This window comes from Aphelocoma coerulescens, chromosome 12 (assembly GCF_041296385.1).
Source record: "Aphelocoma coerulescens isolate FSJ_1873_10779 chromosome 12, UR_Acoe_1.0, whole genome shotgun sequence".
Lineage (NCBI taxonomy): Eukaryota > Metazoa > Chordata > Aves > Passeriformes > Corvidae > Aphelocoma > Aphelocoma coerulescens.
Genome location: NC_091026.1, coordinates 12,686,475 through 12,705,587, shown reverse-complemented (window position 1 = coordinate 12,705,587; position 19,113 = coordinate 12,686,475). Strand labels below are relative to the sequence as shown.

The following is a 19,113-nucleotide window of genomic DNA, read 5'->3' as shown; positions in this document are numbered from 1 at the left end:
GCTACATGTGCTTTTCCAAGATCAGTCCTTGACACACATCTTTGTGCTAGCACAATTTAAAAATCGTCAAGTAATACTCACAGAACAGGAAGAAAGAAGTTTCACAGCATACTGTAAGTCTCTGTCAGACAAGTACTTATCAGGGCCAAGATCAGCCTGGAAGTAAACAGGAAAAGAATGGCCTCATAATACATGTTGCATTCCATACAGAAAATGTGATCAAATGTTCTACCCTGGCAAATTAGGACAGATGTTTGAAGGCATATTTTGAAGAGCAAGCAATCAAATTACACATACAGAATGAAACCTGAAGAGGCTGAATAAGGCCATGGTTTTACAATACAAACAGTCTGACCATAAATAAGTATTACTGCCTCTCTCCTTCCACGGACCTGACATGCATTACTACCACTGAATGAACTTTGCCAACCCTAAACTGGGGGACTGTGTACATTAGGAACTGATAAGGCACCTTGTTCCTCTGCAGCAAGAAGAACTTCCCCCCTCCCACAGGCTTTAGTAACCTCCACTTTCCAGTGAAGTCTCACAAACAGCTGTGCTCATACAACTAACAGGGCAACACATTTCAGCACAGGAGCAAAAGCAACTGTTGTTAAAGGAGCAATTCATGCCCCTCTCACCCATTAGTTTGTCAGAACAACTAAAGATCCAAGGAGGAAAACCTATGACTTTAAAAAAGATCATCTCATTATTTTCAGTGAGAAAATTTATATTGTGGTTAACAGCCACATCATTACAACTAAAGAATCCTGAGGTGCAGGTTTGGGAACAAACAACCAGGCACAGGAACTTCCAAACTGGATTTGGCACCAGAGGAAAGAAATACAAGAAATTCCCACACCACACATCTACCTAAGGGCTTCCAAAGCTCCCTCAAAGCCTGAGCTCTTCAATCTCTCTCCCTGTCACTCACACATGGTAGTCAAAATCAAACTTTGAGTGAAACTGAGAAAGACTTAAGGATTAAATGAAAACATAGATACCCAGCTTAACACTAGCCGTTCCTTTGGTTGATTCTTAATTTTCATTAAGAAATATTTCTTACGTATTCGCCAACCTATAAAAAAAGTAAAGAAATAAGTCAGCAGCAGCTTTAATTAAACACTGATAAATCACACAGCTTACAGGCAGGACAAGGTCTGCAAGCAAAGACAGTATAGGAATCTTAGGACAACTCATATAGTTGGGAAGAAAATCAGCTAAGTTTTCATGCACACATGCCCTTCTTACCTATATCTTTTAATGGTTCAACTACTTCCCACTTTGGCTCTGATCGGAAGAACATTGAAACATGCTGTAAGGCAATTTCTGGAAAGAAAAAAAGGAGACAAAGAGGGAGAAAAAGAAGAAAAAAAATATTTTTAAGACACTGTATAATGTAGTTATCCACATATGAGGTAAGGCTCAATGCCAGAAAGAAGCCTTCAGGAATTCAGACTAAAAGTCAGAAAAATCAATTCGAAAGGAAATCAGATAAAAACACAGTTAGAGGACATTTGCATTTTTAACCTGGTAACTCAAATCCAGAGAGAAAAAAGAGAAACCACTGCTTGGAAAACTTAGCTTACCAATCTCTATTCTATCTGTATTGGATCTACATTTCCAAGTCTAAATCACAGCTCAGATTTCCCACATTAGGTGTACACAACATTAGAACACCAAGTGTTTCTGATATACCTGTAAAAGTGCTTTTATCTCTTTAACATCCATCTATGCTGCTATTACTAAGTGTAGTTTATGTAAACTAATTAGTTCTGTTTCACTATGTGTTACTGTGCCCTCTTCTGTGCAGGCCAGCTATCATGAGTCTTCATACATTTTGGGGGCCCAGGGGAGGACACCCATCTGGTTAGTGAATTCTCCCACAGCTGGGAACACAACTGGTTTATTCATGAAGTGACTTGAGGGGAAATCTCAATGAGAAGTGCGGGGGAGAAAGGGAATCATGCCAACAAGGAATTTTCTCTAACTTGGCTTATCTTGGCACAAAAACACAGCAAAAAGGTAAGGATGTGCTGATCTCGCTGCATTGTATCTTCTTTCTTTAGAAATATGCTAGGAAAAAAGTGTAATAAATACCATCTCTCTGCTCCAGTGTTTAAGAAATTACAAATTGGTGGTGTCTCGAAACACCACAGGCAATGACATGTGTCACCAGCTTCCCAGCAACTTGCAGGAAAAACAATCTTGATGAAAGTGCTCAGAATTAACAGAAGTCACAATGTCTCCTTGAGAATTTAAATTGCTTGCTCAGCACTAGCCAGACATACTGCATCCTTAAAGAGTCACTAATAATTTACAACTCCTGCACAGCTTATCAGAAACATCCGGGAAATGTTCTTTGCACTTTGAAGCTGAAGACACAAGAATGTTATATAAAGGGAGAGAAAAAAAGACAAGTGAAAAGGAAGCAGTAAGTTCCTGCTTCAATAGGCTCTGCTTCTAAGAAAACAAGTTTTGCATTTTGCAAAGAGTTGGTTTGCCTATGAACTAAATTTGTGGAGTGGGTTTCATCACTAAGAGGAAATTTTTTCAGTCTGTAAGAAATATTTAATGATATCCAATGGCTGAAGCTGAAGTAAGACAAATTCAAAGAAGAAACAGTTAGTAATGAAGAAACTGATCACTGGGATATCATTTTAAGGAATGCAGTGACTTCCCAGTATTTGTGGGAAGAGGGTGGCTGGCTTAGTCTAGCCTTGAAAAAGTACTCAACCTAGCTCAAACAATTAGTTCTAGAAGTCTCACACACCATAGCAAGGGTAGGAGCTGGACAAGATAACCACAATTCTTCAAAGATTCAGTGTTCAGAAGATGGGCTGTTTTAACAGAACACTAAGCTGACAAACTTAATTCCACCTTACACTGTGGCAGACAAATTATTTCCCAAGAGCAACTCTTTTCATTTTTTATTGAATTGTGAAGAGTAGATGTCACTCTCACCAACCACCCCTCCTCCAAGTTCTGCTTATACAGATCTTGACCCTCTTCACTCCTCTGTGAAATAATTCAAATATTTAGATTTGACAATCCCAGCAGGATCCATGCACAGAGCTGGAGAAGCATTATCATAAATAGTCACATGCACAGTATGATAATTTTGAAGATTGTTCCCCCATGCTTCAGTGTAGATCCTGGCCAGCATTCACAGAAGATACACAGCATGTGCTGAAGTCAAACGGTAACACAGTTTTGCATTTCCTACTTACCAGTGTAATTTACAGAATAGCTGTTTGGGTCCAAGAATTTCTTTACCAGTTCACAGTTAGACAGTATGTGATGGGTAGTAATTACATCCAGATAGGCCTGGAGTCCCTTCTGTCTTTCAGCAATGAATTCACGCTCCATATTTCCAATCAACTTTTTTGGAGGAAGAGGTAGACTTAGAGTTGAGATCTTAAAAAGAGAGGAAAAATTACTAACCTTGCTCTCAAAATGCCTCAAGGATATAAAACTAGCAACCCAGAAAGTAAAAGACTCTCAGCAACAAGCTAACTACTTTTTGTACTGTGTATGTACAAGCTTTTATATTTTTCCTAAGCGTCATTATCAGAGTCAGATGACAGCTCACATCCCACTGTGAAGAGATTAGTAAGTGGAATGACACTGAAAATACAAGGAGACAATTTTTTCCTATGAGTCATATATTTAAGATCACTACACGAGACTTTCAGATACTAAATGGCTACAATTTTCAGCTAGATTCTTTCTATGACGTACTTCTGCAACAGCACAAAAAACAATTGCCACCTTACCATTTTTTCCGGGTAAGATCTATGCTTTCTTATTTCATCAAGTGCAGATTAGTAACCTTCCTCTGCCTCTGTGTTTGTAGGTAATGTAAAGCCCTTTCTGTTAGCATTTTAAATCTGTTATTTCAAATACAGTGCAGCTTTTCCATTTTATCTTCTGAATTTGTTCCTGTACATTTTTTAAACCCATCTTCTAACCCAGAAATAGCTGCAATCTACCAGGGGATGTACAGTAATTATTTTATACTGACATAAGAGATCCAAAACTTCAGGAAAAAAAAAATCAGAGAAATCCTTCAAAACAGGACAATGAAAAAAAATACAAAGCCTTGTGTAAATCAGATCAAAGAGATCATCTTTAGTGTTTATATTCAATTACATCATGTGAATTACCAGAATACATTTTTCGTGTTGTTAACACATCGTTGTCCTGCAGATCAAAGCACCTGCCTTCAGTAAGCTGAATCTCATTGGGAGTTATCTTTAAGAACTGTGTGTTGCAGGAATCAATTAGACCAGATGCAATAACCTCATTTCTAAAGCAAACAGTTCACCAGGGAGAAGACAGGGACTTTTGGTGTTTGAACAACTTTCATTTTAACCAGTGGAAAAGGTAACAGATTAGTACAACAAACTAGGGCAGAAGTAGCATTCCCCTTCCTTTCTACCTCCTTCATTTGCACAGGAGTTGTCTCCTACTAACTTTAGCACTTCTCCTACTTCTCATTTTCTGACTTCAAATTATGGACTGAGAAAGAACTATAACTATGTCTGAATTACAGAAGTTGTTAATAAAAACCAGGAATAAACCCAAAAGCAACCATATATCATTTACAGCCAGTAATTCACCAAATTAGTTTTAACACCAGAGGCAAACAACTCTCCTTTGGCAGACCACTCTTACTTCAATTCAAAACTGAGTTTCTAAACAAGAACTAAATCCTTTTCTAGTATTACTCACTTAAAAAGCATGTCAAATCATAATCACCTTTTACCTTCTTGACCTGACAGCTAGCTACCATCAGAGAGAAACTGACTCTAATTCACATGTTTTCCAACCACTATTATTTGTTTTAAAACTTATAAATCAGACTTCTGCTATTTTTCAGCAGAAAGTAACATTCAGGCCCAGGTTTTTGTAGCAATCTGCCAAAACACACAGCACAGCACAGCAAGAACACCTCACTGAGGGCCTGACCTTGCAAAGACCTCACATGCTTTCAGACACTATTTCTCAGTGGCCCCAGCTCACCACTGAAGCCAGGATGGGCTTTGCCATGGAAGAACCTGGGAATTAACATTCTTATCTTCAAACCACAGCCTGCTCAGGAATGTCTGTTCAAAGCTGCAATAAAATGCTTCACAAAAGCCAGATATCTTGCTGTGAATTCCAGTACTTCCAGTACCAGCACTTCACTTGACAAAACAGAAGAGCAGCCAATGATCTCCACTGATTTCTGTCAAATAAGTAAAGAGGGAGACATGCAGAACCGACTGGAAGAAGCTTTTCAATCCAGTACAACTGAGAGTTCAGGGAATCTATCTTGAAACTTTCTGATACAGATCAGGGTCACATATATATACCTCATTATTTTCCAAGGTATTTGGCAGGACTGCATTCCCTAGCCTAGACAATTTTGAAATTCTCAATCCTTACTATTATCATATAGGTAGTACCAGATTAACAACAGAAAATTCACATTCCAACTCAACTGCTGCTGTGCTCAAACACATCCACACAAGCATACAGAGAGGTCAAGTATGCCACAAGAACTTGGAGAACTTGGGCTTTACACCCAAAAGAAACTCCAGCAATTTTTCCAGCAGATTTTTACCTTTGAAGGAAAAAGATTAGGGTTTGGTTCTTTTGGGAGGGTTGCTTTGTTTGGAGTTTTGTTTGTTTACTCTAATTTCAGTATACACAAAATGGGGGTTTAAAGAGTTTAAAAATATGTCATGGTACTTGAATATTGTGATGGAATATTGTTGCTTAGAGTTTTGGATGGAAACATCTGAGGAGTGTTGCATTGTCTTAATGGATGAGGAAACTTCAGCTCCAGCACCACAAAGAGTAATTTATAAAAAACTCTGAAACAGTGAGAAAAAAGAGCCATTGGAGGAGACCAACTGCTAAAGCACATGGCCTGCTAATTTAGCCACCCTCTCATATCCTCCCATTGAAGTGAGAGATACATTTTGATAATCCTTTTTAATGTCTTCCAGTCATCCAAGCAGCTAACATTTTTGTCCTGGATCTTAGTCTCTCTTGTTTCAAATTTCCCCTTTGTCCCACCCCGCAAATTGCTGTCAGATAATTTCCTGGACCCTACACTTCTATCATTCACCTCTATTTCAGATACAAAGGCCTTTTCTTTCTAAACTCCATCATACATAACCGATTTACCTTCACTTTACAGACTTGCCACACAGGCCTAACTTGGCAGCACCTGTCATTTCTGGATTTTAAGCCTTAAAGGTCCATTGCCTTCTCTACTAAAGCTGCCTCATTTGAAAGGTAAATGAGAAGGCAACAAAGCCTTTTCATGCCTTAACACATTCTATTCCCTCATGGTTAAGAGTAGATTGTTATAGGTGGCTGCAAAGTGAACTCTTCCTTCTTTTTAAAACTTTCACAAAATTCTCTCTGTGATCTCTATCAAAACTATGGTTAAGACCACAATGACCCCAAGGTACTCTGATGACTAGTACCATCTCAACTTGTGTTCCCGTGGGTGTTTTTCTAATTTTAAATCTTGGATGCCTCTGGAGCAGGAGACACTTCTGTATTGCATTTATTCAGCACACCACAGAGAAGGTTTCTAGGTCATGATAAAAGTTCCTACGTGTTACTGCACATTTAACAGAGTAATTCCACAAGGCAACCATGCTGCATCTGTTGAATTATGACTGATTTGCCCCCATTCACCTGCAGCACAGGAAGCAGCTACAGCGGGCACTCAGAGCACACAAATCAACACCCTTACAGGGTTTTGCTCACCAAGGTTCATCAAGCACATAGTTGATTTGGTTTGATTTAGGGAGGAGGGAGGAAGTGGAAGCAGTATTAAGCTCTTGAGTTCATGCAACATTTAACAAGGGAAAAATTTAAAAGTCACAAGAATCTATCCTCATTCACTTTTTGTCTTGTTTGAACCAGTATGGAAACCTCAAGTAATGAGTTTGTCTGCTGTAGATGTTAATCACTGTTGCTTCCCCTGTGTTCCCAAACACATTCACATACCCTGCTTTTTCCCACACAAACTAAAAAGAAATAATTGTCCTAAAAAGCAGAAGAAAACACACAGTAAGTCCAGTGTCTGACCAAGGAACACTCCTCAGTGACACAGAAAACCATCACAGGAGAAGCAGCATCTGGTAGTGATTTAGAGGAATATAAATAATGAGACACATAGCACTTCAATGCTGAATTTATAAGGTTGGTATGTGCCTTGGCTTTCCCCAAATCAAAGGAGGAACAAATAAAAACACATAAAACCGGAACAAGTCACAGGACTGAAGGGAAAGATTCAGTATCTGCCAATTTCCTCCATTTCTATATAAACTGATCCTTTTGATGCTAAAATTGAAATTTTACAAGAGAAAACTTAAGGGTGAAAAAGTACACATTCTAGTTACATTTGAAGTCACAGTTTCTCTTCACAGCTACATGAATTTTTATTTTTTCTTCACCACAATCTATAAAAATATCACAAAACATTTTGAATATATCCTTCTAATGACATTTTTAATTTATATGAGGAGTGAAAATTACCTGCAGGCTGTTATTCAGTAAGTCAAAGTCACTATATCGCCTCACAATCTGTAAAATAAAAAACAATGTTCAGGAAACAAATTACTTTTTCCATTAGCATTTTACTCCTCAAAATCCCATCAGAGAAAAGTAATTCCCATTTACGATCATCTTCTTTTACAATCTTTGTACAAATGCCTAACTGCTGGATTTATGTCACACTGCCAGAGAGCAAAAAAGAGTTTTTAATCACAAATCAATCAGACAGAAAATGCATTTCTAAAAATTATCTTAAAACAGTATTTGTGAGCAAAGTTATCTGCAAACAAGGCATTTTTGCCATATTAGATGTAACAACTTTTCATAGTCATTCATCTTCATTACTACTTCTTGGTTTCATTGGTCTCATACCAGCAGAGCTGTAATTTTAGCACTGAGAAAGGCAAACTGGCATTTGAGATTTTAAAATTATGGTTGTACCAACACACAGTAGAAACACATGACAGGCATTTTCCCTGCAATATTCGGAATAGCAGCAAACATGCCTTCTGTAGCTGGCAGCAATACTGTTTTTCTCTTAGTTTTGACCAAAGGAATTCAAGCACTTCATGTTCTCAATTCCAAATCAACATTTCTCTTTTCAGCTCAAATTTTAAAAGCTAGGAATAGACAACTTTCAAACTCTTCCTAAAAAAAGAATCCTGGTTACACAAACCACAACTTAAGAAATTACCTGCCAACTGTTTTCTGTTGAAACTCCTCTCTGGACACGGATTATGTATTCCTAACAAAAGGAAAAAGTCATTAGAAATGAGAACTAATGAGCTGAAGAAAGTTATTAGGTACTTCTTCAAATATGACCACTAAATTCAAACCCAGAAAATTCATATCCAGCACCTTGGGGAAAGTCAGAGCTGGGTTTGCTCACACCCATCCCTAACAGCTGTTACGCTCTGCTTTCCCAGCATAGAAGACAAAAGAGAGTTCCAAGAGCAGTTTAATTTAGTTATAGAAAAAGCCAGCAAAAGCATACTCAGCACACATCTCTACACACAACAGCTGAAGAAACCTCTCTCTACTCACCTCCAGTGTCTAATAAGTACCCCCAGGAATTATTGTCACCACCATAAAGTAAAATGCCAGTAAATACCCATAGCCGCACAGCCTCTCGTTATTTTTGTACTACAAAGGTTACCACAAAAGCTTTGGAAGATGCTTGAGTAACTAGAACATATCTGTTTCTCATGATGTTAATTCCTCATTTATAATGCATGCTTAATGTTAAATATTTATATATTAGCTATGCAGATATATCTAAATCTTAGTGAATCACTTTTGAATTTTAAGAATTAATTATTCTCCCACCACAATTACATTCATAAATCCCAATTCTTTTCAGTCTCTTCATTTCAAGTTCCACTATACCTTTTGTAGACTAATACCGGGTCAATATAGCAATATCATAATTTGAGATTTATCCAGTTATCTCAAAAATAGATATTAAGTATTTCCCACATCTACTCAGACATACTTCAAAAAAGTACCCTACTTACCCCTACTTTGTTTCAGTTTGAAAACACTTTTGATATTTCAAAGATCATAAACAAGGCAAGTCCTTTTTCTAGAAAAGGAAATCCTATAAACCTATAGGATCGTATAGATATATAGAATCCTATAACATAGAGATACTAGAATATAGATTATACTATATATATAGATCAGAACATAGATACATAGTCCTATAAGATCCTATAATCTCCATTTTAGATATTGTTTAATTAATAAGGAAATAAAATTAATCTGGGCTAAAAGTAGTAATAGATACTTCTTTGTCATTAGTATACATAAAACTCTACAAATGCAGCTCTTTTTGTCTGTGTAATAAAGTCTTATTACACATATAATTCCATGGCCACATAATTTACTTTGAGAAACGTGAAACTGGAGAGCCGAAAAGTACAATGCTGCTGGAGAAAACAAAACTTCCAACCGTGAGGAGAGCTGGAGAGTGCCCAGAGCCAGATGAGGAGGAAGTAGCCACACCAGAAGCTGTGCTTTTACACTTTACTCTAATTGTGCCACTCTAAAGTTGTAGGAAAAACCACGTCCCCAGTGCCCTTTAAGCACATTCACCATCCCTACCATGCTCAGCCAGGGTGCAGGACCTGCCCCGGGGCTCAGAGTGCCACCAACCCCCCAGGGAACACCCGGTCACACCAGGACCTGCAGCCACACAGCCCAAGTGAGAATGAGGAATTCTAACCCAAACACAGACTCCCTGCACAGCATTCCCAGGCTGGCACATGCAAGAGGCTCCCTGCACTTGTGCCACCAGCCCTGCCTGCAGTGCAGCAACACACGGTGCATCACTGCCATACAGCTCAGGTGACTTCATTCACCCCGGGACAAGCTACCAAAACGTGGTTTATGTGAATAATTTTTCAATTTCAAATGCCACTAAAATTTTGCTGAACTGGTTACATCAATAGGGGCCTTAAGCAAACAAAAAGGACTGATCAGAGCATTATCTGCAGGTCTTTTCAGCTATTAAAATTAATGCTGCATTCCAAATGATCATGAATAAACAATAATGAAATAACAAGTAAAAAGAAAAAAGATACTTCCAGCACCTTGTGTTTAATACCAAATTTGTCCATTCTGTAACAATAACTCTATCTGACATGTACCTGCATACCAAGTAGATAATCCAATTAAGTGAGTGTTTAATTTATGAAGTATTATAAATTCGGGTTCACAGTTAAAAATCCACTACATGCATTTATAAGTAACTTCTTTCAGGTACTGGGAAGTGTCTTCTGGTTTTGGAATTTGCCTTCTGAACCTCACAGAACTAATTCCCCTCTTTCAAATGAAATTAAACGAAAAGCTGTAACAGTAAAAAAAAAATAAATAAATATACCATTGGATGCAAAAAATCTGGGGCACATCAGAGAATCCCTCCACAGAATTAAATTCTCATTTAACATCTACCAAGTAAGTAGAGTAAATCAAGAATTATGACAAGAGGCAAAAGCTACAATTACCCGCTGGCATTACCTTGTGTATTCAACCTTAACTAATCCAGGTTTTATTTACCGAAATTTCCTTCCAAAGCCCAGTGCTGCTGAGGCAAAAATGCTATTCTATTTTCTAAAATTCACTTAAAATGTCCTTTATTATCAGAGCTCTCAAATATCTGTAGCAAGTTTGAACTACTTAGCCTTGAGAAGAAACAAGACCAGTAAGCATGAAAACCAGAGTGATTTAAAACACTTCTTGTCCTTGCAGCTTAGTTGAAAATAATAGAAATCCAAGATGTCACAAACCAAGACACATAACTGTTAAATTAGAATTAAAGTGTCTATTTTCAGAAAGTCAGCCTGACATGCTCCCTTCATATTCCTTCCTCTTACCCATTTGAAATCATAATTATGGTATCTTCCTGCAAAACAAGAAGCCTAAATTCCCATAAATAGGAACATAAATCCACAGAGCTGATGACATTCAACCAATGCAATTATCTTTGGAAACTGTGTGACAGAAATCAATTCATGGGATACCTGGAAACCTGTATTTGCCACCAACATAGCTTTTCTTTTTTGTGACCATTGCTGCATTTTGGGAAGTAGGAAGAGGCTACTTCACACACAGACAAAAATTTGCAGCAACTGCTTATTCATCAAGTCTCAAAGGAACACTGGCTGTTTCTCTGAAAAACCACACCAGTGATGATTCACCACATGCAGTCATTCATCTTTTCTAGGATTTTGAAAGAAGCAGAGTTATTGCCCAATCCCTCGTAGCACTTGCTCTTTATCCAGTAATTGTCATTTTCTATCGTGCCCCGAGAAAATGTGCCAGGACAGGCAGAATACAAATTCATTAAACAATCATCAAAGCATCTTATTGCACACAACCACCCTGGTCAACACGGCTCTTCTGAAGAGCCTCGTGATAAACAAGTCGGGGCTCAGAGATCATTCGCACAATAAAATTTTATTAAAATAAAACCATATTTGGGCCACAATTATCTGTCCCCACACTTACTCAAGCATTTTCCCATCCCATCCATATCTGCTTTTGTGTCCTAAAGCACTAACCAAGTCCATTTTTTATGTCACGGGGTTTGCAACTGGAAAGAGAAGAGCAAACACTCTCCAGCTGTGGTCATTAGTTCTGTCTGTGTGGAAAAGGTAAGTCCTCACCACACTCTCTCCATCAGCACTGAGCATAACGAGTCATTGTCCAACTCAGCACTACCCTGTCAATACAATTAATGAAAAAGCCTAAATGGTCTTCAGGGTTGGTTGAGGGGGTTTTTTCCCCAAAGCTGGTAATGAGATTGAAAGTCAAAGAACAGCAATAGTAGAAAAGCCAGGATAAGAAATACAATCCCATTCCCGGTATCTGCCATGGCTACACATAATCAGCAGACCATAGCATGCTGAGTTCTAGTGAGAAGTTGATACTTCCTATTGCCTCCATGTGGCAACAAGCTTGCCGTGGAATTATAATTAGCACCACTGATACATGCTTCCCATAGGAGCAGAGAAGAGCTTTCAATTCTTCAAGTCTAAATGCACAAAAGCCTTTATTACTCTGCCAAATTCTGTTTTGGTTAGGAAAAAAAACCTGAATTACAACAATCTTCTTCAGAGACAGCCTGATAGTGGGACTGAGATTGTGCCCATAGGAAATAAATGAACATGTAAGAAAAACAGAGGCACCCTCAGGATCATCTCTGTTTAACAGCACCATCTAACATAGGAAAACAGGGTGGAAATGCCTTCAGAAAAAGCTAGTAATTACCAGAGTTCACTCCTGCAAACAATTTCAGGCATCAACAACCAGTCTCAGGGAGGTCTAGGTTAGCTACACTCATGCAGAAATTCCCATGGCATCTTTCACTCCTACATGAATAGATCGGAATTTTTCCTATGACTCAGTTTACCAAATAACTTCAAAGGAGCCCTAACAGCTGCTGGTTGGGAAAGAAAGGTCTCAGCTTGCAGAAGAGAGACAACCTCCCGCTCTGATTTTGCCCACGGGCAGCAAGGTCACTGTCAGCAGGAGCCTCCAACAAGACAGGCCACAAAACCATTCCTAAAACAACCTCCCTGCGTCCCTCCACACAGGTAAGATTTGTACACCCGCTGCTCTTCCTATCAGTACTGCCAAGCCACTTCATGACACAACCTTGATATTCCTGCAGCAGATCAAAATACATTTTTAAAGATGCCAAGGAAAGTAGTTTTACCTATGGGATCATTTCCTGGCTGCTCCAATTAGTCAAAAAAAAGCGGAAACTGGTGCTGGGAGGAGGAGGTCAGGAGCAGGGAAAGCTCTGTGACCCCAGTTGCACACTGTCATTTCCTAAAATCTTCCTAGCACTACATAGTTCTGGATAGAATTTCTGAAAAGGAATATTTTCCAAATAGCCACATGGATCAGTGACAACCACACTGCATTTTTCCAATCCTTTCCCAGTAACAGTTTCATACTCACTGTGTGGGATTAATGTTATCCTGAACTTACCCATTTTCATGCAGAGCCAAGATTTAGGTGGGGTTTTTTTTCCAAAATTTACCAAGATTAGTCCCTTGTATCCAGCACTTATTAAAACATTAGCATCAGCAGCTCAGACCTCCTTCCTCAGCAAAATTTTGTTAACATTCCCGGGTGAAAATTGCACAGCAAAGCACTCCAAATGTTTAACAATTGCTCTTTATCACCATTCCTAGGTTTTGAAACAGGAAGCAAACAGGAAAGAAGGCTTTTGCAGAGACAAAATAGGGGAGAAAAAAAGTGGTGAGTTAAGAGATTCCTATAATAAAATGTAGAGTCTCAACAATACTGGGTAATACATGCTGTTTCCCCAAGCAAATAGTCTCTAAATTCCCAGCTCAGGATAGCCAGTCTGTTTTTCCACAGATTTCTGCTTTACATCTGTTTAATCCAACAGGCTTGAAAAGCCAACCATTATAAAGATCCAGGTCACCTTCAGGTCACATCAACTAAAAGTTTGAAAGGGCTTTATTTTATAAGCATTAAAGAGAGGAAAGCCTAATTAAGCATGAATACAATCCCTGCTTAAGTAGGCTGGATTGGAACAATTTCTAGTAAGAAGCTCTTTTAAATGTTTATTTAGAAAATCTTCCATGTGAAAAGTAGCAACAACATCAGGAAAGCTGCTCAAGCTCAGAGACCTCTCTGTTACAGAGCACAGTATTTATTTGCTATTGAACAATCTGCCATTAAGCCCATCTGAGGCAGGAGCAGTAGCCATGGTTGGTGTCTCCCTACTTTTTAAACAATGCAGGTGTGTGTGTGTTGCACCACTCACACACTGTATCACTTCCGTAGTAATGAGTCAGCCATTCAATAAGTGAAAGCTATGAAGTAGGACAACTGCAGGGAAAAAACAGGACACACATTTACATGTAATGAACCTTAGTGAACACAAAAAGCTTTGGAGAGAGATGAGAAATCACAGATTTTCAGTGCTCTGCATCACCATGGCCTACACCAGAAAGGCAAATTACTCATTATTTTTCAGGAAATACTCAGTAGCCAACAAAAATATTCTAATTAGGATTTACTAAAGTATGATATGGAAACTAATATTTTGACTACAACCTTCGCAGAACCTACAAATGCAATATTAATTTAGTAAGATTGCCAGTGAAAACCGTAAGTTTGGAATACTTAAAATTAGGTGTGATGAAAGAACCATCTTTTGTGAGCTCAGGCTGGAGGAGAGGTGGGAGTAATCAAGCTTACTAAGTCCAGTGGAGGAATTGCATTTCTGAAACCTCAAACAAGTGAACTATAACAGTTCCCTGTGTAAAGCCATGTCTAAAAGTAACTTCATGTTTGTTCTTGTCCAAAGTGAATGCAACTTTGGAAAGACTGAATTCCTTGTAAAGCAGATGTGCAAAGTCTTTTATAAGTTTTTAAACTAAACCCTACAGTCCTAGAAATATGTGGCTCCATTTTTCTATTTGGAATAATATAGGAAAAATATAAATGCTTTTCCAACATTTTTCTGATCTAAAAGCTATGAGTGTCAACATTCATCATTGTTTAAGGAAAACTAAAAACTCTGAAAGTCTGTCAGGAGAGGGATTTATTTCAGCTTTTCATTTCCAATTGCCTTTAAGACAACAATGTGCTGTAGCAAAACTGGCTGTTTCACTACTTCAATTTCAAAATATGAAACACATGAAAAAGGAAAATCACTTCAGAAAAGAATAAAGAAATGTTCAGAACATGTACAACGCACCAGTAGTTTTACTGCTGAAAAGACTTGAAGGTACAGATACGCAGTTCTTTATAAGGAAAATGTCTAGATTATCATGGAAGAAAATAGCATCCTATTTTAAGGCTTAAAAAGAAATCCACTTTTAAATAGTGAATACACAGATAAAATATTGCAATATGAGGCAAGTTTAACAGCCAAAATTTATTAAAGCTTTAGTGCTGAAATTGCCTCTGTTGTCAGAACACAACATTTGGCATCAAGATGAGACACTTGCAAACGGCTTAATATATTGGAGGTAATTCTGCTCCTGTTGAAGTCAAGGAATGCAACAGCAACAAAACTTCATTTTCTACAAAAGGGTTGGTACACAGACCTAAGAAGGGACTGACTCATGGCTGTGGAAAGGTGCCCAACACACCCCTGGAAGTTACATAGTTACTCTCTGATGCAGTGCTAGTGATTGAAGCATAAAGCAGGAGACAAAATGAAGCTGACAGGGCTTGCTCTTGTAATTTCGAATCTATTAAGTGAGGTGTCATTGGAATGCACCTGCAATATGCACTTTTTTGGCTTTCAAAACGAAAAGGACTCCACAAACACCACATTATAGGATTAATTGTATTTAAGTGCACATTCCAGCAAAACTCAGACTGCTTGTAACACACTTAACCAGGGAAATAACTTTTGCAAACATAGAAAGGCATCGTTTTCATCTTCGAATTATGGTTGGAAATAAATACACAGAAAGAAAACCTCAGTGAACAACTTCATTGTTGCAACACAGAAACATGGAGATTATGTTCCAGCTCAGATGTACTAACTCCGGTAAGAACTTCTGAGCTCTTCTGACTTGAACGAAACACAGAGAGCCTGTGAGCCTATCAGAGAATTTTGCAGTTGGTTCCCTAACAATCTAAACACCCCATTTACAGGGGGTTGACAGACTCTTACTAAGAAAAAAGTGCAAATCCTCAAAAGTACATTTTCAATAGTAGCTTAATCTCTTCTTAAATTTCTGGAGATTTCAGGTAAGAACATAGTAGTTTCAGGTTTTGTTTTCAGTTCTGTTTTTTTTTTAGTTTCACCTTCAGCCTCAGGAAACAGAAACTCAGCCTCTGCCAAGTACAGCCCTTGATTCAATGCTATGAAGTTTACACCTACCCAGTCTGTTGTACTAAATTTAAATTAACAGAAACTGCTTAGAACAATACACAAGCAAACTATTCATTTGACACAAGCTTTGGTCTTCTGTGTGATATTTCACCATGTCTACAAAGCTTTTCCTGAAATTCTTCACCTTTTCCTTAGTTGTTTTTTCAGAAGACTGACTATTTTCAGCACCAACAGATGGTTTACATAATTACTAGTTCAGTTGCCACGTTAAAGTTGCACCTAAACTCAGCCTAAGCCATCTTCACGTGAGTGCTTTAAGAAGCTATGATCTACAGGAAAAAAAAATACAAACCCAAGTTTAAAACAACTCTTGCAACACTAAACAACATTATAAAATCTTAATATATGCTGCTGAAAAAAGAACAGAAAATTTTTCATGGCTGCTTTTGCTTTAGAACAGGCCTAGTTCTCCAAATCTTAGTTTGGGATAAAGGATTTTTTAGATCTACACCTTTTAAAGATACAGCTTTGAGGTGGGATGAGGAGCAAACCTAAAAAGCACTCAGTTAACGACAACCTACTTTCTTCTAACTATAATTTAACAAAGAAAAATACCGTCTTCAGGCCCCACAAAAACACTTCAACCCTTATTTCTTAGAGGGGCTTCATTTACACACCTTTTCAGTCTCAAGTATTTATTTGTGCAGCTTATTTTTAATCAGGAAAGTTCAAATCGGGGATGGAATCACCCACCAATAAGCAAACTATTCAGACACCAGAGACATAAGATGAAGTATCTGAAATGACAGAATAGTCCACTTACATCAAGTAAGAAACCAAGTCTCTGTTAATGGCTTTCTGTATTTTGTTATCCCATACTGGCTCTATATAAACCATCTGTGCTACACACACTTCAAGCCATCTTTCAGCTATCAACAGAGCTTCTGCAGTAAAACAAACAATTACTAATAGATGTATCTTAGAGACAGATTTTAAATCAAAAGGCACGGTGCTCCAGCATTCTGTCATTAACAAAAGATCAGAACAAAACAGAGAAAAGAAGATAATTTTTTCTGCACACCCTTTAGTAACAGAATACAGAGATAAAAGATGGAGGGCAGCAACATTTGCTACTGCACTCCCTCAGACAAGACAACACAAGAAGTCTGGATTGAAAGAGTTCTGCCAAGTGATCATTCCAAAAGAATTTTGTGACCTTTTCTAACCAGAATCATGCAAACCAAAGGAAAGAACACAAAAAGCTATTGTCATTTGCACTAACAAAAAGCATAATAAGGAAACAAGTTACTAACGAAAGTTAATCTGGTCTACTAACTGGGGAGTATTAGGAGTTACACAACTTCTCACAGGACTTGGCATACCCATCCCTCAGCTATTGAAACAGGTAAAAAGTATTACACTTGCCAGAAATTAAACCTCTTTAGTCTTATAAAAAGAGGAGTTGCAACAATTGAGAGCCACAGCCTGATAGATTCACAAGATCCTCTAGACAATTTCTCATAGGTAACTTCTGTTCAGAGAAAGACCAGAACATCAGTAAATGCGAGTTCCTCACACAAAAAACAAACCACTTCTTAGGTGTGAATTATTCATATGAAGAGTATTTAGTATTTAGACAGTCTGTAAATTAGTTGTATACCCCGTGGTGAACCTAGTTATTGTCATTCAGGTTAAGAGTATGCAACAGATGCAAAGAACAAGGAAGAGATCCACAATGCAGGAATCAGAGCTGCGTAAGGGACCGAAGGAAACCCTCTCTCCATTTAAAGCACATTTCCCACTAGCATACCTGCTGCTGAGGCACCTCTGGCCTCCTCTCCAGCATCCCTTGCTCTCAGCTAAAGCAGGAATCAGAAATGACAGCCAGTTGTCTGATTCACACTACTGCTTGGTCATACCAAAAGAAAACCCAGTTTTTAAAGTGGAAAATAACTGCAAACAGGACATTACGAAATTTGGATTATTACTGTATGCTCAATTCTCATTCTTATGGAAGCAGTGTGCAGGTGTCCTAGGCATCCCAGAAGAATTAATCTGCGACACTCAAGTCATGGCAGGGCTTGTTCTGCTGAGTGTCACCGCTCCCCACAGCAAAGAAGTGGGGCTGGGGCTGCGGGGTCTCTGCAGCTTCACAGCCTGCGCTCAGCCACACGGCAGGACCCGGAGGCAAATGCAGCCCATTCACGTGTAACTTCAGCACAGCCACCGAAACGAGGCAGCCAGAGCCCATCTCTGCTCCAAAGGCTGCAACACCCCGAGGAAAGCAGGAATTACAGTAACTCACAGGGCCTCGCTCGGGGCGGACGCGAGACAGCGCGAACCCCGCAGCGGCCGCCCCCGCAGACCCCCGGCCGTCCCTCCCGGGGAGTGCTGCCGGCTGCCCCCGGGAACCCCGCGGACAGAGAGGGGGCGAAGGAGCGGAACGACCCTCGGCTCCGGGCGGCGGCACCGCCGCATCTCACCGAGAGGCTCCGGGGCGCTACAACCCGCGCTGCGAGGTCGCGGCCCCGCTGCCTCCCGCACCGCTGCCCCCCGCCCCAGCCCACCCCGCACTGCCCCGGCGCAGTCACCCCCCCCCCCCCGGCCACCCCCAACCCCGCTGCCGCGGGCTCAGCGCAGGCCCCCGCCCAGCCCCTCTCTCGCCGTGCCCCGGCCGGCCCCGTGGACCCCGGGCACCCCTCGGCGCCCCCCGTTACCGGCTCCCTCCATTCCCTCCCCCCGCCCCGGCCGCTCCCGCCTGCCCCCGCGGCCCGGCCTGCCCCGCTCACCGTGTGCGAGTGCAGGCTCTGGCTCGCCTCGATCTGCGCTGTCAGCGGCACCGTGTCGTCCAGCAGCACCTTGCCGGCCGGCGGCTTCTCCATGAAGGCCATAGCGGAGCTGGGAGCGGAGAACCGGCGCCGCCAACCCGCTTCCCCGGGGCTGCTCCCGGCGCGGCCGCCGCTGTCAACACGGCAGCGCCGCCACCGCCGCCGCGGGGCCTTAGCGCCGCCGCCCGCCGCTGCCGCCGCCCGCCGCCAGGGGGCGCCGCGGCCGCCGCTCCGCGCGGGTCCCGCCCCGGGAGCGCGCGCCACGGCCGGGATGGGGACGCGAGGAGGAGGAGGAGGAGGAGGCCGGTCCCGGCAGGCAGGAACGGGAAAGGGGCTCGAGGCGACGCTGGAAGTGCAGGAGAGTCGCCCCGCCGCCCAAGCCTTCCA

At 40.4% G+C, this 19,113-nt stretch overlaps 1 protein-coding gene across 2 annotated transcripts in view; it reads right to left on the bottom strand.

The window, feature by feature from the left end:
* The window catches only part of PXK (PX domain containing serine/threonine kinase like), a 34,921-nt gene extending 16,023 nt beyond the window's left edge, over positions 1 to 18,898 (bottom strand). For both annotated transcript variants that reach the window (XM_069028391.1, XM_069028393.1), the window contains exons 1-7: positions 18,688 to 18,898; positions 8,258 to 8,308; positions 7,546 to 7,593; positions 3,231 to 3,417; positions 1,252 to 1,329; positions 1,005 to 1,078; positions 82 to 156 (exon numbers count right to left, since the gene is read on the bottom strand). In XM_069028391.1, coding sequence (XP_068884492.1) covers positions 82 to 156; positions 1,005 to 1,078; positions 1,252 to 1,329; positions 3,231 to 3,417; positions 7,546 to 7,593; positions 8,258 to 8,308; positions 18,688 to 18,789 — 615 coding nt within the window. In that variant the 5' untranslated portion in view covers positions 18,790 to 18,898. The remainder of the gene's footprint in view (positions 1 to 81; positions 157 to 1,004; positions 1,079 to 1,251; positions 1,330 to 3,230; positions 3,418 to 7,545; positions 7,594 to 8,257; positions 8,309 to 18,687) is intronic.
* Between the last annotated feature and the right edge of the window lie 215 nt (positions 18,899 to 19,113).